The sequence below is a fragment of the Lepidochelys kempii genome, chromosome 2, assembly GCF_965140265.1.
Source record: "Lepidochelys kempii isolate rLepKem1 chromosome 2, rLepKem1.hap2, whole genome shotgun sequence".
NCBI classification, from domain to species: Eukaryota; Metazoa; Chordata; order Testudines; family Cheloniidae; genus Lepidochelys; species Lepidochelys kempii.
This window is the reverse complement of record NC_133257.1, coordinates 267,756,897-267,780,343: the sequence shown is the minus strand read 5'-3', so window position 1 is coordinate 267,780,343 and position 23,447 is coordinate 267,756,897. Positions and strand designations below refer to the sequence as shown.

Here is a 23,447-nt window from a genome sequence, read left to right as displayed (position 1 = left end):
CCCCAATGTAGTGCACAAGTGGAAAGTGGTTCACAGACAACGGAAACAGCCCCATCCCCTACATCGCTTCCAGAGGGACCAAGCCCAGATCCACAATCCAATGAGGAACTGATGTCTCCAGCATCAAGGGAACAGTTCCAGACCGAACAGGAAGCAGATGAAAGCCTCCAAAGAGCTTGGACGGTGGCACAGAGCAACCCACCACCTCTCAGCTCTTCTAATCGATCCAGGTTTGTTGTAGAAAGAGGACTTTTATACAAGGAAACTCTTTCTGGTGGACACCAGGAAGACTGGCATCCTCAGAGACAGTTGGTAGTTCCAACTATGTACTGGGTAAAGCTATTAAGCTTAGCCCACGATCATCCTAGTGGCCATGCCGTGATGAACAGAACCGAAGACCATTTGGGAAAGTCGGTCCACTGGAAGGGAATGGGCAAGGATGTCTCTACCTATGTCTGGTTTTGTGAGGTATGCCAAAGAGTGGGAAAACCCCAAGACCAGGTCAAAGCCCCTCTCCAGCCACTCCCCATCATTGAGGTTCCATTTCAGCGAGTAGCTGTGGATATTCTGGGTCCTTTTCCAAAAAGACACCCAGAGGAAAGCAGTACATACTGACTTTCATGGATTTTGCCACCCGATGGTCGGAAGCAGTAGCTCTAAGCAACATCAGGGCTAAAAGTGTGTGCCGGGCACTAATAGACATCTTTGTCAGGGTAGGTTGGCCCTCCGACATCCTCACAGATGCAGGAACTAATTTCCTGGCAGGAACTATGGAAAGCCTTTGGGAAGCTCATGGGGTAAATCACTTGGTTGCCACCCCTAACCATCATCAAAAAAATGGCCTGGTGGAGAAGTTTAATGGAACTTTGGGGGCCATGATACGTAAATTTGTAAATGAGCACTCCAATGATTGGGGCCTTGTGTTGCAGCAGTTGCTCTTCGCGTGCAGAGCTGTACCATATCCCAGTTTAGGGTTTTCACCATTTGAACTTGTATATGGCCGCAAGGTTAAGGGGCCATTACAGTTGGTGAATCAGCAATGTAAAGGGTTTACACCTTCTCCAGGAACTAACAATCTGGACTTTGTAACCAACCTACAAAACACCCTCTGAACCTCTTTAGCCCTTGCTAAAGAAAACCTACAGGATGCTCAAAAAGAGCAAAAAGCCTGGTATGATAAACATGCCAAAGAGCGTTTCTTCAAAGTAGGGGCCCAGGTCATGGTCTTAAAGGCACTCCAGGCCCATAAAATGGAAGCGTCGTGGGAAGGGCCATTCATGGTCCAAGAGCGCCTGGGAGCTGTTAATTATCTCATAGCATTCTCCAACTCCAACCAAAAGCCTAAGGTATACCATATTAATTCTCTAAAGCCCTTTTATTCCAGAGAATTAAAGGTTTGCCAGTTTACAGCCCAGAGAGGAGATGACGTTGAGTGTCCTGAAGGTGTCTACTACGAAGGGAAAAGTGATGGTGGCGTAGAAGCGCTAAACATCTCTATGACCCTTGGGCGTATGCAGTGACAGCAGATCAAGGAGCTGTGCACTAGCTACGCACCGACATTCTCAGCCACCCCAGGACTGACCGAACGGGCATACCACTCCATTGACACAGGTAATGCTCACTCAATTAAAGTCCAACCTTACCGGGTGTCTCCTCAAGCCAAAACAGCTATAGACCGGGAGATCCAGGATATGCTACAGATGGGGGTAATCTGCACCTCTGGCAGTGCATGGGCATCTCCAGTGGTTCTATTTCCCAAACCAGATGGGGAGATATGTTTCTGTGTCGACTACCATCAGCTAAATGCTGTAACTCGCCCAGACAACTATCCAATGCCACGCACAGATGAACTATTGGAGAAACTGGGACGGGCCCAGTTCATCTCTACCTTGGACTTAACCAAGGGGTATTGGCAGGTACCGCTAGATGAATCCGCCAAGGGAAGGTCAACCTTCACCACACGTCGGGCTGTATGAATTTAATGTACTCCCTTTCGGGCTGCGGAATGCACCCGCCACCTTCCAAAGACTTGTAGATGGTCTCCTAGCGGGATTGGGAGACTATGCAGTCACCTACCTTGACGATGTGGCCATATTTTCGGATTCCTGGGCAGACTACCTGGAACATCTACAAAAAGTCCTTGAGCACATAAGGGAGGCAGGACTAACTGTTAAATCTAAGAAGTGTCAAATAGGCCGAAACAGAGTGACTTACCTTGGACACCAGATGCTATCCAAAAGTGGCCTGTCCCAAAGTCAAAGAAACAGGTCCAATCCTTCTTAGGCTTGGCCGGATATTACAGGCGATTTGTACTGCAATACAGCCAAATCGCTGCCCCACTGACAGACCTAACCAAAAAGAAACAGCCAAATGCCATTCAGTTGACCGAAGAGTGTCAGAAGGCCTTTAACCAGCTTAAAGCGACACTCAGGTCTGACCCTGTGCTAAGGGCCCCAGATTTTGACAAACTGTTCCTAGTAACCACAGATGCGTCTGAGCGTGGTGTGGGAGCAGTTTTAATGCAGGAAGGACCGGATCCAGAATTCCACCCTGTAGGGTTTCTCAACAAGAAGCTGTCTGAGAGGGAAAGCAACTGGTCAGTCAGTGAAAAAGAATGTTACGCCATTGTCTACGCTCTGGAAAAGCTACATCCATATGTTTGGGGACGGCGTTTCCACCTGCAAACCGACCATGCTGCGCTACAGTGGCTTCATACCGCTACGGGAAATAACAAAAAACTTATTCTGTGGAGTTTAGCTCTCCAAGATTTTGATTTCGACATCCAACACATCTCAGGAGCTTCTAACAAAGTGGCTGATGCACTCTCCCGTGAAAGTTTCCCAGAATCAACTGGTTAAAATCGTCCTTGAGATGTCGAAAATATTGTTAGTCTTTATACACTTGGTAGTATATGTAGAGGTGCATGTGTCTTATTGACTCTGTTTTCTCCGAGAGCTCCAGGAAGAAATCACAGCCAGGGTTTCACCCTATCTGTGATTGGGGTGGGGGGCATGTCATAAATATAAAGGGAAGGGTAACCACCTTTCTGTATACAGAACTATAAAATGCCTCCTGGCCAGAGGCAAAACCTTTTCACCTGTAAAGGGTTAAGAAGCTAAGATAACCTCACTGGCACCTGACCAAAATGACCAATGAGGAGACAAGATACTTTCAAAGCTGCAGGGGGGTGGAACAAGGGGTCTGTCTGTCTGTGTGATGCTTTTGCCAGGAATAGATCAGGAATGCAGCTCAGAACTCCTGTAAAAAGTTAGTAAGTAATCTAGCTCTGGTAAAATAGCTGTGCTGAATGGAATGTATATTCCTGTTTTTGTGTCTTTTTGTAACTTAAGGTTTTGCCTAGAGGGATTCTCTATGTTTTGAATCTGATTACCCTGTAAGGTATTTACCATCCTGATTTTACAGAGGTGATTCTTTTACTTTTTCTTTAATTAAGTCTTCCTTTAAGAACCTGATTGCTTTTTCATTGTTCTTAAGATCCAAGGCTTTGGGTCTGTGGTCACCTGTACAAATTGGTGAGGATTTTTATCAAGCCTTCCCCAGGAAAGGGGGTGTAGGGATTGGGGGGATATTTTGAGGGGAAGACATCTCCAAGTGGGCTCTTTCCCTGTTCTTTGTTTAACATGCTTGGTGGTGGCAGCATAGGGTTCAAGGACAAGGCAAAGTTTGTACCTTGAGGAAGTTTTTAACCTAAGCTGGTAAGAATAACCTTTAGGGGGTCTTTCATGCAGGTCCCCAAATCTGTACCCTAGAGTTCAGAGTGGGGAACGAACCTTGACAGGGGCAATCTAACAAATGCGGGATAAGACAGTTACTATATTTGGCATCTTCCCTGTACTTCTCTGATAGAGTTCAGATCTACTATAATATATTCTAAAACGTCCCCTTGGACTAGGACAATTGCTTATTGTGTTGTGCTCACAGATGTTTTGCTCATGCTGTAACTTGTCATTTGAAGGCAATCACTTTTTTAAAAAATCTTTATTGAATCGTAATAGCAAACTAGCTTCAAATATAGGTTTCAGAATAGCAGCCGTGTTAGTCTGTATCCGCAAAAAGAAAAGCAGTACTTGTGGCACCTTAGAGACTAACAAATTTATTTGAGCATAAGCTTTTGTGAGCTGCAAATATGGCTTAAATGGGAGCAAGACTGGACCCATAGTGGATAAGTGAATAGTTTGTATGTGAATTTAACCTCCTCCCCCCAAAGCAATTAATGTTATACTGTGTAAAATGAACAGGTATTTTTCATAGTTTATTAGTGGTCAGCATAAATCTGAAGTATGTTTTCAGGATCTGTGTTGATAGACTAGGGTTGCTTTTAGCAGAGATTCAAGGAACAAACATTTAAATAAGAGGTTAACTGAACTCAGAAAAGATACCTTCAGAAATAGCAGTAGTAGTAAAGTCGACTAGCCTCGCATGAAAAATACCTGTTCATTTTACACAGTATAACATTAATTGCTTTGGGCGGGGGAGGTTAAATTCACATACAAACTATTCACTTATCCACTATGGCTCTAAGACTCCTATTGACTTCAATGGAATCAGGAACAGACCCTATATCTTTGGAAACAAAACATAAAACTTATCTCGTTAGCTCCAAATGGCCTGCTGAAGAGCCATGTTTTCTTTTTCACTTTATTTTGGGTTCAATGAAGTCTTTGCACTTTCTTTATCACACATAAAGATACTGCACTTGACTAGCACAGCAGACTGTTTTTTAGCAGGATATAATACCAATTCAGTTAAACAATGAGCAGAAGACTCTTAAGAAGGGGAGTACTTCTCTTTTTGCAAACGTGCTCAGTCCCAGATTGGGGAAAGCACATATTGTGTCATTTACACACCCTATCAACGTGCTTCTGCCTATGTGCAAGTGCAATTTTCACAACGTGACAGATACAAAGGCTCATGATTCCAGATTCTTTTATGGGTCTCATTTCCAACTAAGGAAAAACAATCCATTTCAACAAATAAGGGGTCTGGTTCTTGGTCTCCTTTCCAGTTTTTGAGCTGTTGGTCAAAAAATAAAACAGAATGCCACATTTCTATACCTCTCCAAAATTCATGACTCCTCTAGCTATTAATTCCCATTGCATTCAACAGTAGCTCACCCCTATTGCCTACCAGCTTTCACTATATTCTGTGGGAGAATCTAATTTTATTGCAAAGCCTCTTCAGTATTCAATGTTTTCTGCTTTATGTTTTATTTGATTACCATTTGAACATATAAAGTGCTATATGACAAGGCTTGGAAAGATTGGACTTTTATCAATAAATGTCAGAAAATGTCAATTTCACCACATGTAAGCACAAATCAACAAAAAATATTTCCATCAATAATAACTGCTGTTTACAGATAGGCAAAGTAAGAAAAATGTGGATTGAGAACTTATTAAAGTTAAATCCAGTGACAGACTTCTGAATAAGGCTTGTTACAAATGGACTAGAGAATGAATAATAAAAACAGGTAGGATTTGTTGATTTAAGGATATTTTGACATGTGATGTTGAAAATTTGTGTTTAATGGTTTATAAAGCTTTAACTTTTTGCATCTCAATGTCTACCATCTTTAAATAATTGTCTGATCCCCCACTTTCCTACAACTGTGAAAATTCAAACTGATAAACAAAAAATGCTTAAAACCTATATTTTCACGAGTGACAATGTAAATCAATTAAAAAAATTTCAAATGCTTAAAATACACTCATCTGCTAAAAGTATATTTAAAAAATCAAATTCTGCCAAGCCTATATATAAATGCTAGGTCCTACTATTATTCTGCATAGCACTTGTGGAGCATGAGGGTCATGCTCCACAAGTTGATAAAGTTTTGCATCCTCAGTAGCTATTGTTTACTTGTGATGTTGGATGTTCTGCATTTATCTTCTACCGATCATCAATATTTGCTCAATAAGACCTCTGGAACTGAGCTATTGCTACCACATGGATCCTTCCCAAGGGAGGAAACTACTTTTGCTGTTGTACTTGTTGATCAAGAGGGGGAAACATTCTACAGAGTTGTTTGACCAGATTCTGCTCTGGGTTGCACCTGAGCCACCAATTGCAGGAGTGTAACTAGAGTGCCAGATTCAGCCCTCTATTTCAGGGGGTTCTTGAACCATTTCATGGTTTAAATCACATTTTAATGCAGAGATCATTTAGGGGATCAAATGCCCACTCATTCGCGGTTGCAGAGAATCCCTATTTAGGAGCGCATATCATTCTCCAGGAACTGCTTATTTGGGAAAGTAATAATTGGAAAGCATTTAATGTAGGTTTAGTTGTCTCTCATGCGATTTAGCAGTTGGAAGGAGAAGTCAGCAACATGAGACCAGACAACTCTCTGCATACCCACCACCAAGCAGTCCGTGGACCACCTTTTGCTCTATTCAATGTGCATCTTGCAAAATTAATTCTTTTAACTGCTTACCTGCTAGTTAATAATACAAACATTTAAAAGAGGGAAAATAAGATTAAGTTAGAGCAATTAGAATAATAATAATCTTGGCGAACCTCCCCATCAGTTCAGTTACCAGTAGGGTTGCCAACTTTGTATTTAAAAACTGGACACTCCAGCTGGAACAACCCTGCCCTCAAGACCCCACCCCTGGCCCACCTCTTCTCCCAAGGCCCCACCTCAGTCGCTCACTGCTTTTCCCCTCTCTGCCCTGGTCGGGAGGTACACGTCTGCAAAGGCAGGGCTAGGAGCTGCAGCTGCCCAACACAGGTAGGAGAAGGCCGCAGCTGAGTAGGAGCTGGCACAGATTAGTGACCAGGCACCTCCCTGACCTCTGTGATGGGACTTTGGGTGTCCATCTGTAGATCTGACTGGACACTGTCAGGTCCCCTTTTTGACTGGATTTTCCAGTCGAACATCAGGCATCATTCATTGAAAACAAATGTTATGTATACTACAACATAGCACTCTTCATTGTAACAGATGATCATACAATATAAAATTTTACTCTTTTTCCCCCTCTTTAGTTCTCCTTAACTGCTCATATGTAGGCACAATTGGGCAATGTTAAAAATCAACATCCTACAGAATTTGGAGGATTTATTTTAACACCCACTTCGCCGCCCTCCCCCCCCAGCAAGAAAGTCCACATCATAAGGTTTAAAAAAACGGCACAAAAAACAGGTGTTTTTTAATCCTTTGCAGGCCACCTTTAAGCAAGGCATTTAACAAGATGCACAGGTTTGGTAAGATTTTCTGACCTGTGTTTGATTATGTTTTTAAGCAGAAGACACAACTATTTTTTCCCCCTATCTCCATCTGCTGACATTTCCTCTTAAATTGGAGCCAGTGCTGCTTTTGGTTTAGAGAGAAGAATAATCCCACATCAGTTTTGCCTCTCATCTTTCATGTTGCACAGAAGCGACAGAAAGGAGAACATTATCCATTTCTGTTTTCTCTTCCAGGAGCTCAAAAATGAAGCCTGCATCTCGTGTACTATAAATTACTCTAAACTGTGGAAGTTTGAACTACATTTCGTCTTTGGCCATACTAACATGCACTGCTGGCACCATTATCATTTGCGTGTGCTTAATGGACTTTCCCATTTATTTCCTATTTTTACATCAAGAAGGCCAATCTCTTAAACTGATCTAAGGCTCTTTGAAGCTCTAATTTCTATCTAAAATTCTGTGAATGATCTTGCTCTGTTCCGTAAATTCTCTGATGTGTCAAAGGTTCCTCACGTCAAACTTCTCCCACGCTTTCTGCAATGATACAGTCTCTCTCTAGTATAGGTTAGTTGGTGTTCTAGAATATGCTTTTTTGAATTACATTTTTGGTATAGTCAATACGCTTTTATGTGTCCGTTCTCCCCCCTTTCATGAATCATTTTGATAGCTAATAAACTCAGTTGCTTCTCACGGTTTAAACAGATGAGCTAAAATGACTGGTCCGTCCCATGCTTGAGTTCAATTCAGTGTTATAAAAGGTCTTCTACACAAAAGCTTTTCCTACAGTCGGTACATATGTATGGTTCATATTCTCAGATGGATTTGTTGATGACTGAGTGGAAAATCAGTTCCCATAAAGCTTTTGCCACAGTGGTTACAGGCATATGTTGTGAGTTCGTAAGTGATTAGTAAGTCTTGGTTTCTCAGTAAAGCTTTTCTCGCATTCTGTACATTTATAGGGTCTCTCTCCCGTGTGAGTTCTCTGGTGTCGAATAAGATCTGCATGGCGACCAAAGCTTTTTCCACAGTCTGTACATATGTATGATGATACCGGACTCTTTTTTGCATGAATTCGCTTGTGTTTTAAAAGACCTATCTTCAATTTAAAGGTTTTCTTACATTCTGTACATAGATATAGTCTCTCTCCTGTGGGTGTCTCCTGGTAGAAAAGGATACCTTTGAATTTATTGGAATCTCCTTTCCCAAGAGTAGAGTTACCCATTCTGCTTCCAGTAAGATTCCTCAGCTCTGTTTCTGTGCTCCAATTACTCTCACAAGTTATTCCATTGTCAGGAGTTTGGAAAACCAGGTCTTCTGATCTTCCTGAAAACGATCCATGCAGTTCCACATTTTCTGGAGCTTCCTCATTATCCTGCACTTCAGTTTTGATCACATCATCCACTGGAATAAAAAGAATCCAAACATTCATTTCATCTGTTTGGGAAAAGGACATCTCCTAAGAATAAAACATTCCTGATCCATAATGCACAAAATGCTTGTAGGTCATATTGCTCCTTGGAGGGAAACAAAAAACAGAAAAGTGATAACTTATTGGACCAGTAAATGTATGTCACTCAAACTTTTGCATATAAAATGCCTCTCAAACTGCCAATTCCAGAAGTTTAAGTAATTTAGATTGAAAGAACTCCATGCTATGTCATCTAATCTATCTCCCTGCATTTTAACAAGATAGATTTGACTTCGTAAACCATCCCTAGTAGAAGCCATGAATATCACCAGTAATGATGATTCTACAACTTTAATACCCTCAAAATCTACCTGTGCCTCTCTATTGCTACTGACAAAACCCTTGTCCGTACCTTTGCCATCTTACTTGTTGATTTCTGTAACCTTCTCTGTGACTGCCTTGATTCTAATCTCTTCCACTCTACTCCATACAAAAAGCTGCTGCGTCATCTTTCTCCCTCTCACTTAAACTGAATCACCTAACTCCCTGCCCCTCTTTTATACTGCATTAAATAGAAATATGCCCTTTCCTTCAAGGCATAGATCATCCTGTCTCCAACATTTCTGCTCTCATTTTCCCCCTACTCCCTCTATATTTCCCATGCTCTTCCCTGTTCTCTCACCTTACTGCTCCCTTCTCTGACTCTTAGCATTGCTCCTTACAGTACCCCTACATTTGGGGCATCATCCCTCTTCTTCGCCAAGCACCCTGTCTTGCCTCTTTCAAACCTTTTGTTAAAACACCTCATGGAATTCTTCCTACCTCATGCTCCTTACTAATAATTCTTCACCACGATCACCCTTCCTAAATTATTTTTCCATGTCACTCAATCACTATGTTAGTAATGGTGGCCATATGAGCACCAAGAGATGCTTCATCTTAGACCACATGTTCTGCAAGGTAGGGCATGTGTCATACCATTTGTTTAAAAAGGGTTATGTATATGTATATCAGTATGTGATTTTTAGTATTAAAAAATACTAGTAATAACACAACATGTTATCCAAACACTTAGAAATTGGATGGATGAAAGGAGAGAATCTGCCTTAGACCAGAAAGTTCACTGGTTCCCATATCTACAATGAACTTATGACAAGGTCTTGTTATAAAATAGCAATACATGAGAAAAGACAAAAACTACAGAAGTGTTCATCATGATGGTTTCTCTTGCCAGCTTTAAGTCATTTACTCTTCTGAGAGGTCTGAATCCATTACTCACCTATGCTAGGATTCATAGACATTTCTCTTTCCTCCAAGCCCTGCTGAGCCTTGACACGTAGCTCTTCTCTTGACTGCATATCATGTTTGGAGACTGAATAGTTTGGACAAAGAATAAAAGAAGTCCCATAATATCTTCTTAATATTCACTGATTTTTTAAACTTCAAAGAATGTCACATTATCTGAAATTAATGCTTACATTGCTGTGGTAGTAGGTAAATTGTGCAGAGGTAACAGTGTTAAAGGTGACCATTTTTGAGTCTGTTCAGATTATGAGACTTTTGATTGACTTATTTATTTTTGTCAAAATCCCGGTTTTCATTCATATCTGTTTAAAAACAGTGGCTTTGACCTCCCCAGGAAAACCCAAGGGATTGGAATTTAAATTCTGCCCCTTGCTGACATCACTGCTATTTGCACACCTTGCAGCTGCAAATAGCATTTTCCTCTCCATCCCCACACAACTCCTATGTACTGACAGATGGCACATGCACCATCCCTACGGAGCAACTGAGCATGCTCTATCCCAGGGATGCATGGGCTGAGCAGGACTTTCCCTGCAATTGCTCCTCCTACCTGCTGGGGGTCACTATAACACCAGACACTAAAACTAGAGCAAGGAGACTCTCTCTTCTATGCTTTCAATGCTCCTACTGCTGCCACCTAGGCAGTGTGGAGAAGAATGAAAGCGCCTGATTCAAAGGCAGACAGGTGAGGAGAAAAGAGATGCAGAGCTGGGGTGGGGGGAATGGGACAGAAGACACAGGAGGCTAGGAGAAGGGGCAGGAGTCTGCCAAGGAATAAGAGCAGAAGGGAGCACAGGGGTGGAAGGCTCTGTAGTCACTAGAAAACACTCACCAAAGAACATGTAATTCAGTCCATTTAATATTCCTTTGCCGTCTAGCAAATACCTGTGAAACCCACTGGCTAAGTGTGTATCACCATCCCCTTCTAGTGCCACACCCTCACAAATGATAAAAGCCTTCTACTCCTTCCACTTACTCTGTTACCTCAAGTGGTAGAGGTTTGCATGAATCCAAAGATCCTAATTCTGCTGATGTGGGAGGGACAATATTATTCCTCAGGATGATTTTTTTTTTTTAAAAGAATACTTAAGAAATTACATCCAAAAAATTACATTAAAAGAACATGAAGGTTACAAAGTCTAGCATGAAGGACACCTATAACCTTAATTCAGCCCCCTTGTGCATATGCATTATGATAGTCTTTAATTATGTGACGATATACTGTTTTCACACAACTCCTGCCCCATTCCTTGTAAAAGACTGACTGTGCTTTGACAATAGATCAGGGCTGTGTTGTGAAAGAGGTTGTTGTCTGTAGGACCCCTGCTTCATTTGTTGCAGAAGTTGGATGGTGTGCAGCAAATGAGGCAGAGAATTGCAGGAAAAGAAAGAGTAGCCTCACGGTTAATGCCACTGAATATTGCCCTGGAGAACTGGATTCTGTCCCTGCCTCTGCTACAGAGTTCCTATGTGATGCTGAGCAAGTCAATTAAACCAAAATTTTCACAAGTGGCTATTTTTTTCCCCGCAGGTGTTCCTAATTTTCTGAAACAGCACCACACACAGGGTTGTACCAATTTAACTACTTAGATAACCCCCCACCACCACCATCACCACCACAGCAGCAGTTAAGTCAGTACAAAAACTGTATACAGACCAGGTACTGTGAGGTGGGGTGGGGAGGGAATCAGAGTAGGAGCAGCTCACACTAAAACTTCATGATTAAAAGATCCATGGGGTTTGTGATGTAATTCTTTCACCTAAAATTAAGCAAAAACTGCCAAGGATGAAAGCGTGTGCCCAAAAGGCACACTTTAATTGGGGTGAGGGTGGAGGGAGTTAAAAAAAAAATCTTAGAAGTAAAAAAAAAAAAAAAAAATGCTTAAATGTAAGTAATCCTAGAAAACATCAGAAAGGATTTGCAGATTACTTGAATAAAGATCCTGCAGAAAGGCAGAATGTTTGCTCAGAAATCAGTTTTGCTCCCTTCAGGAAATTCAGGGAGAATCCCAATCACACCATATGTACTAAACCACTTGGCAGTTTATAAGTCAGCTGAAAGTCCAGATCCCCTTCAAGAGGAAGAGAACAGACATCTAATCTTTCCCATTGCCATTTTTTCTTGTTTTAGAGTTGGCATATAGATTAAGAAATGATATAATCACAAATTACTTAAATACTTTATTCTTGAAATATCCTTTACTGAAGGAGTGCTTCATCCACATCACACATGGAAAGTAGCATCTGTGCATGTGGCTTCAACATACACAACTGAATAGTGTATAAGCATTATTCACAGCAGGAAAGTGGTGGATATAGAGGTATTAGAAACATGACTGTGTCAATCAATCTTCTTTTACAGAAAAGGACGTATGGAGTTGATCTTCTATCACAAAGGTTTTGGAGCATCTAAGAACTGATCCACCAGCAATCAAAGGATTTGAGAAAACAGACCGGAGCCAGCCCAAGAACTGTACACATTTCACAACTTCCAGAGAATGAGTGAAAACTGACCTTTACCCAGTGAGATTAAAGATTCATAATTGTCCTTTATCACTTTTTTGTAAAGCTCCTTTTGCCACTCTTCTAAATTCTTCCCGTCAGGAGCTGCAACATTATCAAATGTCCCTGGGACCTGAAATAAAAAGTATTGCATACTTAGTATCTTTGATTACATCCTGACAAGGGCCTTACTTAGAATATTACATATGCAGTCATTTGCCGGGTGTTTCTGATGGCACTCTATATCTGACAGCTACTGTATATCACCTTTACAAAGACGAATTAGATATTTATACTGCTATGTTGCTCTCAAAGTCAGTATAATCGTTTCAAGGTGGTATTCCTTAGCTCTTCACTGAATCATGACTTCCCAAGCAACAGAATCAAAAAGGTAGAAATAAAGACTATCAAAGTCATCTTGGCCAATCTCTGAAACTCAGTGCAGTTGTTCTCTTCAGCACATTCTTCAGTGCTTTCTTTGTCCAATGTACTTTAAATGACTCAAGCTATGAGGCAACTCCACAGTTCAATAGATCTCACTACCAGGATTTCTTTTTCCTGGTGATCAACTTAAATTTTCCTTTAGCTAGAAGAAAGGGATTGTAAACGAGCATACTGTCTTGCACCAAACTGAGTTATTGCTCTCTCTTTAGCATTTATACCTTCCAAATACTGGCAGACTGTTGTATCACTCCTTCACCAATACATATTTTAAAAATAAATTTTTTAAAAGATCTTTCCTTATAAATTAAACCCTCCAACACTTTAATCTAATTTGTTGCTCCTTTTTTCAGTTCCTTCCAACTCATCTAGATCTTTCTGATTTGAGGTGACCAGAGTTGAGTGCAGTATTATAGCTGCAGTTTCTTAAATCCACTTCCTCTTTCATTTCCCAGATAGGAAGTCCTGCTTTTGGCCTTGAATCTTGTGTAATGCCCACAACCTCCGCAAAGATTAAACAATCTCTGATGACGTTTGCCAGTATTTTTGCTCCTACAGTTATAAACATAAAATTTTGAAAATAAAACAAAACTTCAATGAAAAGCTAGTGCAAATACATCCAAGACTGCCAATTTCACATCTAGCCTGTAGCTCCCCACCCAATTAATTTTAATATTAAAGGACACGAACTACATGTAAAGTTGTATCAATACTTGCCTGATCAGTATTATTGTTCCCACGTGGCTTGTATCCATTTGGTAATATTAGGAGTGAACACTTTGCCTTTATGTATTGCCTTTCATTCAAATGGGTATCTAAGTGTTTCACAAATTTTATCAATTGTACAACCTATGGATCCAGTTCTACAAATCTGTAGTCATATGAGTATTCACTTTTACATTAGAAAACTATTCCATGAGTAAGCACTACTCAGATGATGGTTTGTAATATCTGGTTCTAAACAGGATCACCACCCAAAACTGATGTACAAGATACTGAATTGAACTGAAACTTAGACACTATTTAACAGTCCCTAACAAGGTCTGCCCAGATCTGAAGAAGAGGTCTGTGTAGCTCAAAAGCTTGCCTCTTTCACCCTCATAAATGGTCCAATAAAAGATATAATCTCCCATTCTTATCTCTCTAACATCCTGGGACCAACAGAGCTACAACAATACTACATCCAACAAACATACACAGTATAAGCTCTATACTACAATCAAGTCATCCCAAATCAAATGAGATTATTCACATGAGTAAGGACTACTCACTCATACGAGTACAGGTTTGCAGGATTGGGATTCATTTTGGAGCAGGAAGTAAAGAAGAGTATAGTATCCAACTGAAATGCCAAACAGAAATTTTTACTTGGGCAGAATGTAATTGCACAAGCTGAAACAGGATCAAGAGAGAAGCACCATAATATTGTCTGTATTCACAAGAGCTCAGCAACAATGTGCCTCCTAACTCCACGGTGCACAATGATTAAGTAGCAACTCAAAGGGAAAAGTGCAACCTACTGAATCATTTATATTTTTATTTCCTGCAGCACCTAGGTGTTCCCTTGGAGAATTCCCATCCAAGTATTCTCTTATTATGCTCTCTTAATTTAAGAGAAACAAATAGAATATCAAATATTTAAATTACCTTCAAATGTTCAGGATTCCGGATTCGTTTTCGAGTTTTATTACTTATTCCACCACAGAAACTTTGAGGTGTTCCAACAAGCCAGTTTCCGTCTTCACCCAAAATGAATTTTTTGGGAACTGCTTCTTTCAGTAGGCGCCGGTTTTTCCTAATTTTTAGAGGATCAATTTCAAAAGAACTGTCCTCAAAATGTTTAGAACATAGTCGCTGATGTTTTGATGGAGTTCCCATTTCCCGACCCATGTTGTGAATCCACTGCTTCAAGAGAGGTTTGTTATGTAAAGGAAAACCATAGAAAGTAACTGTACTGTTCTTATATACCCCACTTGTAGCATTTTGACAGTTCAAAGCTGAGCAATAAACCATTGTAAAATGAGCAGTAGAAACAAATCTAAAACAGTAATAAGATGCCAAGAGGTCAGTTTGCAGGGTTTATAATCAACTATTGCTTTAATATTAAGAGCAGTAGATATATGCACCTCAACAACATACAGCGTTGTATAATACAGGAAAAGATTAAGTTCACAGTGAAGCAAAATGTAGTTGTGGAGCCAGACTTCAATACAGGACACGTGGACCTCAGCATAGTTTATATCTGTAAAATACAGAGAAAAGTCAGGCTCCTGCTTTCTTAAATTATATACTGCTCTTCCTTAAACCATATACTGGCATACAGTTTCCGCAAGTCCAAGTACCTATTTACACCCCCAAACTAAAATGTTTCTTTAAACATTTAACACTACCATGTACATCTCCCATATATTAAACACCCCTGTATTATGCATACACACAAGTACACCCTATCAATCAGGATATTTGCTAAAAATTTTGCCATATTCAGCAGCAAAAAAATATTTATAACATATGGGTTACACAGAAGGCAGCAACAGAAGGATGATGTACAATGTCCAAAAAGGAGCAATTCATACGAGGAAATGTCAGCTTTATACTTGTCGGGAAGAGAAGGAGACTTTGGCTGCACATTGGAGAAGAAGCAAGTATCAGAGGATCGACATATGGAAGAAGCACGTTGGACTGCAAGAACTCAAGTATATGCTGATGCACAGGGGACTGTAGCCAACAAATCAGATATGTACCTACGTTTTAAATTGCGACGAAGGCATGTGTGAAGGAAAAGGAAATGTCAAGAGAAGGGACTCTAGAAGGGAGAATGTTGGGAATGCATAGTACAAGCAAATTTAATCCCAAACACCCCAGAACTGGTTCTGGGATATCTCCTTTCCCAGGAATAAATCTCTTGACCGTTTCCACCATTCCTACATGCCTGAAAGTGTCTGAAGTTCCCGACACTCTGGTCACACGGGCAGCCCTACACCAGCTATTCTGTCAAGGAGAAGCACCATTCCATCGCGCTGGGGAAATGCAGAGAGCCCTGCTCCACCACCTCAGCACGTCAATGGGGGGAGAAGGGGAACAGTGAACCCTCCTCTCTGTTTCATTGTGGGGTCACGCCTAGGCAGCCCTGATCTATCAACCCAGTAGGCTGCGGGGGTGACGGCAGCCCCAGGTCACTGTCCTGACGCACTGCGGGGGGAGTGGAGGAAAGCCGCCCCACTCCGCACCCCAGTGCATTGTGGGGAATGTACAACCCACCACACGCAGCCCATTGCCCCGGTGCGTTACGGGTCGGGGAGCAGACAGCCCCACTCTAACGGGGGGGATGGGCAACACCCCGTCCAGCAGCCCACACAGACTTATTGGGGAGCATCCCCCCACCTCGCCCCGGGGCATCATGGGAAGCGGGGCCTCTTCCCCCCCCCTTCCAGAGGGGCTCCCTGAGAGTCTCTCACCTCCACTGCCGGGCAGCCATCTTCCCCCTCTCAGTCCCTCCCTTCATCACCGTCCCCCTCCCTCCTCCCCCTTCCCCTCCCTCAGCGCGCGCAGCAGCCTGTAACGGCCCCGCCTTGCGCGCGCCTCTGGGCGCCGCCCAGTGCCCACCAATGGGAGACGACCACCCACCCCCGTGAGCAGGGAAGGTTACGGTAGGGAGCGAGGACAACGACCAATCAGAATCGACACCAGCTAGGATGGGTAACGGCTCTAAGCTTCAGTCTTACCAGGACGACACCATTCTTCCGTCCTCTCCTCTGATTGGCCAACCTCTTCCGGCTGTTGTCCTCTGACTGGTGATCGACGGGCCTGAGGAACCAATCAGCCTCTTGACTCTTCCACTTTCCCCCAGGAGTCTCCTCTACCAGCGGCAGTGGTGGGCTGCTCCGACCTGGGCATTCCTATTGGCCCGCCGCTGGCAGGACCGAGTTGTGATTGGTGGAGACGGCTGTCGACCTTGCGGAAGAGCCCTTACAGATCGCGAGTGGGGCGGTGGTGCAGGCTGGGAAAAAGCCGCGGTGGGAAAAACGGAGGTTTCTTGTAATCCGGCCTCCCGCCTCGCCCCCTCGCCGCCTGGTGGTTGGTATTTCCCCGCCCCCCAGAGACTCTGCCGCCCGCCGCCCCCCAGACACGGCCCCTCAATCGCCCCCCCCCCCAGCGCAGTTCCCCGCACCCGGCCCCCTCGCTCTCCCCAAAGCTCCCTTTAGTCGCAGCCAGCCCGCCCCCAGAGCTCCCCTCAGTCGCCCCCAGCCTGCTCCGCTCCCCCCGGAGCTCCCCGCAGTCACTCCCAGCCCATTCCCCTCACTCTCCCTGGAGCTCCCCTCAGTCACCCCCAGCCTGCTGCCCGCCTGCTCTTCCTGGAGCTCCCCTCAGTCACCCCCAGCCTGCTCCCCGCCTGCTCTTCCTGGAGCTCCCCTCAGTCACCCCCAGCCTGCTCCCCTCCCGCTCTCCCCGGAGGTCCCCTCCATTGCACCCAGCCTGGGCCCCCGCTCCCCCTGGAGCTCCCCTCAGTCACCCTCATCCCACCCCCACCCCACTCTCCCTGGAGCTCCCCTCAGTCACACCCAGCCCAGGCCCCCACCCACTCTCCCTGGAGCTCCCCTCAATGGCAGCCAGCCCGCCCCCCAGAGCTCCCCTCAGTCGCACCCACTCCACTCTCCCTGGAGCTCCCCCGAGTCACCCCCAGCCTGTTCCCCTCCATTGCACCCAGCCCATGCCCCTGCTCCCCCTGGAGCTCCCCTCAGTCACCCCCACACCCCACCAGAGCTCCCCTCAGTCACACCCCGCCAGCTGCCCCTGGAGCTCCCTTCAGCTCTCGCCCAGCCCCACCCATCAGTCTCCCACAGACACTACTGCCTATCCCCAGACACGGCCCCATCCCCTCTCCCAAGCTCCCCTCAAACATAGCCAGCTCCTTCCTCCAGCAGGCCCACGGCCCCTTTCTGCCTCCCTCAGACCCCTCCCCACTTTCAGCTCATTACCCTGCAACCCAGAGGGCCCCCCCCACTCAACCAACGTGGAGCATGGTGACCCCAGTGCAGCAGCATTAGAGTAAACGTAGGACCACTATTCTCAGCAAGGGAATAGGGGAGACCAAAGTGCATGGTGGTGTGGAAATGTAGAGGGAGCATTTATGACAGGTTCCATCACAGAGACCCCATTTGGACTGTCACCTGATGTGCTGAGATTACCTCTGAACCTGTTTTCTCTGCCAGTTTGGGACTCCAGAACCCTGCCTTGTTGAGCCAGACACACGAGCCTGCTGCAACACAGACCCAGGTCTGGTCCATGCCCCCAAAGCTGCAGACTTAACTGAAAATGGCTTAGCAAGTGCTCCTGTCTCCAGCACCCAGACACCCAACTCCCAATAGGATCCAAACCCCAAATAAATCTGTTTTACTCTGTATAAAGCTTATACAGGATAAGCTCATAAATTGTGCACCCTCTATAACACAGAGATATGCATAGCTGTTTGCTCCCCCAAGTATTAATCACTTACTCTTAGTTAATTAATAAACAAAAGTGATATTAAGTAAAAAAAGTAGAATTTAAGTGGTTTCAGGTAATGACAGAACAAAGTAAATTACCAAGCAAAATAAAACAAAACATGCAAGTCTAAGCCTAATACATTAAGAAACTGATTACAGATGAAATCTCACCCTCAGAGATGTTCCAATAAGCTTCTTTCACAGACTAGACTCCTTCCTAGTCTGGGCCCAATCCTTTCCCCGATACAGCCCTTGTTAGTTCCAGCAGGCATCTTAGGTGAAAGGCAGGGGATTCCACATGACTGGAATCCCCGCTTTGTTCTCTTTCATCCCCTTTTATACTTTTGACACAAGGCAAGTATCCTTTGGGTCTCTCTGGCTTCCCACCCCTCCTTCTAAATGGAAAAGCACCAGGTTAAAGATGGATTTCAGTGTCATGTGACATGTTCACAAGTCCTCTGAGCCACCCTCCATTCTTTCAGGACTGGCCCGTACATAGGCAGTGGAGGCTTGCAGGTCAACAGCCATCTACAGACCACTGTTCTAGTTAATGGGATCCATCAAAATTCCAAGCAACCATTAATGGCCCACACTTTGCATAATTACGCTAGGACTTCAGAGTAATACTTCATATTTTTAGTTTTAGATAAAAGAATGATACATATATACAAATAGGATGAACACACTCAGATAAGATTTGTAATGATACCTTACAAGAGACCTTTTGCATAAAGCATATTCCAATTTATAAATATTTTTATAAAGCATTATGGAGTGCAATGTCACAGCATCGTATCCAGATCTTAGCAACTTTCCCTTCTGTCCACCCCACATTTTTTCTTCGTGGTAGTACCTCCTCTCCCTGTTTGAAAATATACCTATAAGTCTCAGAGCTCTTCAGTCAAGTTGTTTAGCTGAAGGCACTATTCATTTGACTGTACCTCAGAGAGGGTGGACATCTTTAAAAGTAGTGAAAGAGATATATTGTTTTTTTATTTCATGAAACTTGGAAGGACAATTTCGCAAGTACCTAAGAAGATGATGTCAGGGACACAGAAAAGGAAACAAAAAGCTCATTTAATGACTGCAATGAAGAAAGATGTAGATACAATGAAAAAAATACTTAATATAGGTTAACAACCCTTGCAGTAGTAGCCGCAAGACTGTCACAGCAGAGACATCAGATGAAAAATGCATAGAGAATCCACAACTGAACATTCAAGGATCAGCAAAAGAAAAACAAAGAGATCGAAACAAAACAAATTCTTTATCCGAACCAGAATGATGATGCCACTAGTGACAGAGATTAAATTATTCCCATTATAAGCATTCATAGAATCATAGAATATCAGGGTTGAAAGGAACCTCAGGAGGTCATCTAGTCCAACCCCCTGCTCAAAGCAGGATGAATCCCCAATTTTTGCCCCAGAAGCCTAAATGGCCCCCTCAAGGCTTGAACTCACAACCCTGGGTTTAGCAGGCCAATGTTCAAACCACTGAGTTATCCCTCCCCCCACAAAGCAGGACCAATCCCCAATTTTTTAGCAATACCATTTCTGATCCTGCTTTATGGTCCAGTCTAACACCCAAAATTCAAGCTCTGCTAGTGACCAATGGTCCACCAAAAGTAAAGGACATGGATTTTCCTCTGGATGAGGAGAATTGCCATTTTTCTATGTTGTTTTTATACAGAAAGCTTGAAAATGGCAAAGTTTTGAAGCAGCGCTGGCTGCTTTACTCAGATTCCACTGACAAGGTTTTCTGTTTCTGCTGCAAGCTCTTTGACTTGAATCCAAAATCATCCCTAGCATTCAAGGGGTTGAATGATTGAAGAACATGTCTCAGCTTCTCATGCATCATGAAAAGTCGCCTAGTCAGTTCAATTCCTACCAAATGTGGATCAAAGCAGAGCAAAGGCTAAAACAGGATAATTGCATGAACATGGATCTTCAATGTGTAATTAAACAAGAGACAAAACACTGGGAGAACATTGTAAAGAGGCTCATGACAATAACACTTTATCTTTCTAAAAATAACATGGCTTTCCAAGGTTTATCTGACAGGCTCTTCACGATGAACAAGAATTTCCTAGGTTTGGTGGAATTACTAGGAAAGTTCAATAAAGTAATGAAGGAACATTTGCGACGCATACTTTCCAGGGAGGTGACAGATCACTACTCTGGAAAAACAATCCAGAATGAGATAATTGAATTATTGGTGAAGAAAGTGCTGCAAGATATTCTTAAAAGGTTAAGGAGTGCTAAGTTCTACTCCATTATATTGGATTGCACTCCAGATGAGCGCCATTATGAAAAGATAGATTTCAGAGTAGCAGCTGTGTTAGTCTGTATTCACAAAAAGAAAAGGAGTACTTGTGGCACCTTAGAGACTAACAAATTTATTTGAGCATAAGCTTTCATGAGCTACAGCTCACTTCTGTATTTTCCACTGAATGCATCCAATGAAGTGAGCTGTAGCTCATGAAAGCTTATGCTCAAATAAATTTGTTAGTCTCTAAGGTGCCACAAGTACTCCTTTTCTTATTATGAAAAGATGTCTTTCACTATTAGGTTCCTTGATACTTCAGATGGTAAAGTGACCATTCAGGAGCACTTTATTAGTTTTAAAACAGTGGACGAGTCCACAGGGGAAGGACTAACTGATACTATACTTACTACTCTGAAGGAACGTGACATAAATATCCAAGACTGCCAGGGCCAGGGTTATGACAACAGTGCAAACATGAAGGGGAAAAACAAGGGTGTACAGGTAAGAATCCTTAACCAAAACCCAAGAGCATTTTTTGTTCCATGTGAATGTCACTTGCTCAATCTTGTGGTGGGGGATGCTGCAACATCTTCACCAGAGTCCATCTCCCCCTGTGGCATTCTGCAAAAGGATCTACCTTCTGTTCTCTACCTCTGTTCATCATTGGGAGATTCTCACAGATCATGTCAATATCACTGTGAAGCCAATATGTGAAACACACTAGGACTGCAGAATTGACAGTGTTAAAGCTGTTCGATACCAAACAGCTGAAGTCCACGATGCCCTCATCGCATTGGCTGAATCAGAGCAAGCAGATGCAGGTGTCTGTCATGAAGCACTCACCCTGGCATGTGAACTAGTTGAATTCAAGTTTCTTGTCTCCATTGTGGTGTGGTACGATATCCTTTTTCAAGTCAATGTGGTGAACAAAAGCATGCAAAGCAAGAAAAACGTCAACATTATTGCAGCCACAAACTTGATAAACTACAGGGAAGTCAGGTACGAAGGAGCTCTGACAACAGCTAAGGAAATAGCTGAAAATCTTGGTGTTGATGTAGAGTTTAAACCATGTTCATCGTAAAAAGCATCAATTCAGTCATGAATGTGAAGATGAAACAGTTAATCCAGAAGTCAAGTTTAAAATTGAATTTTTCAACGAGCTTTTAGACACTGATGTCTCTGGAAGAACGGTTTGAGCAAATGAATCAACATGTGAATCTTTGGGGCTTTCTATATAACATAACACAACTCTGACAAAGAAATTTTGATGAAGCACTGTAAGAACCTTCATAGTGCACTGACATATGGAGAGAGCTCGGTCATTAATGGCAGTGACCTCTGCAAAGAACTTTGCTATCTCCAAAGTCTGCTTCCAATGGACTGTAGTGCTCCTCAAGAAATTCTACCATTTATTTTCAACAATGAACTTAATGACAACTTCCCAAACACATGGATAGGACTCAGGATCCTGTTAACCGTACCTGTAACAGTGGCGAGCAACGACTGGAGCTTCTTAAAAGATGAAGCTCATAAAAACTTATCTGCTATCGACCATGGGAGATGACAGACAATCTTCGCTGGCCATCCTGTGTATTGAGAATGCTGTGGCTCAACATATAGGCCTGTCACAAGCAATATCAGAATTTGCGGCAGCAAAGGCACACAGACTTGCCTTCTGAGTCTTGGTGAACAACGTTTGTTTTTTTATTTAGTTTACTGTTTGTCATTTAGCTATTATTTTTTGACATTTATTTGAATAAAACTGAATTGTCATTTGTATTTTTTAGTAAATGATAAAAACTTTTGAGATTACAGCTTAATTTCTGAAACTTTCGTTAATATCACTACATACTTGAGCTTAAAAGGTGCAAAAATTCAAGTCTGCCTATGGCGCCATTTTCCCTAACATTGGCCCTGTGAGAGGACACACTCCCAACCCTAAGGAGGTATGAATATGAGGTACAAAGTATGCCTAGATGGCTGGCAGGTAAACCTAACCCACTGTCTCCCTCAACCCTGGCTGTCTGGCCACATCTCTCCCACCATATTACCACTCTCTCTCTCTCACTATCCCCCAACATAAGGATCAGAAGCATCTATCCTCCCCCAGTCCTAATCCCAAATGAATGCCACTATGGGCTCAAATAACTTGTTTCCCTCTAACAGCAATGCTGAACAGATAAAGCATCCTCTGGCTCCTCAGACCTAGACTTCTCAACCAGCAAACTACAGATGGTTTGAGTGGCAGCACTTGAATCTTAGCCTCAAAGATGTGTCTCCTCTCCTTAGCCTATCACTGCTAACCCCAACCAGGGGTATTCTGCTACCCAAAATCCATAAACCTGGAAATCCTGGACGCCCCATCATCTCAGGCATTGGCACCCTGACAGCAGGATTCTCTGGCTATCTGGACTCCCTCCTCAGGCCCTATGCTACCAGCACCCCCAGCTATCTTCGTGACACCACTGACTTCCTGAGGAAACTACAATCCATCGGTGATCTTCCTGAAAACACCATCCTGGCCACTATGGATGCAGAAGCCCTCTACACCAACATTCCACACAAAGATGGACTACAAACCGTCAGGAACAGTATCCCCGACAATGTCACGGCAAACCTGGTGGCTGAACTTTGTGACTTTGTCCTCACCCATAACTATTTCACATTTGGGGACAATGTATACATTCAAATCAGCGGCACTGCTATGGGTAACCGCATGGCCCCCACAGTATGCCAACATTTTTATGGCTGACTTAGAACAACGCTTCCTCAGCTCTCATCCCCTAATGCCCCTGCTCTACTTGTGCTACACTGATGACATCTTC

The 23,447-nt window shown here is 43.1% G+C and overlaps 1 protein-coding gene across 1 annotated transcript; it reads right to left on the bottom strand.

Moving 5' to 3' along the window:
• Positions 1 to 6,692: 6,692 nt before the first annotated feature.
• On the bottom strand, positions 6,693 to 16,754 carry LOC140905801 (zinc finger protein 777-like). The gene is made up of 7 exons (XM_073329302.1): positions 16,594 to 16,754; positions 15,389 to 15,491; positions 14,995 to 15,110; positions 14,516 to 14,770; positions 12,440 to 12,560; positions 9,900 to 9,992; positions 6,693 to 8,613 (listed from the first exon to the last, which is right to left on the bottom strand). Exons 4-7 carry the CDS (start codon positions 14,756 to 14,758, stop codon positions 8,087 to 8,089), a joined length of 984 nt encoding a protein of 327 aa, XP_073185403.1. The 5' UTR covers positions 14,759 to 14,770; positions 14,995 to 15,110; positions 15,389 to 15,491; positions 16,594 to 16,754; the 3' UTR covers positions 6,693 to 8,086.
• Between the last annotated feature and the right edge of the window lie 6,693 nt (positions 16,755 to 23,447).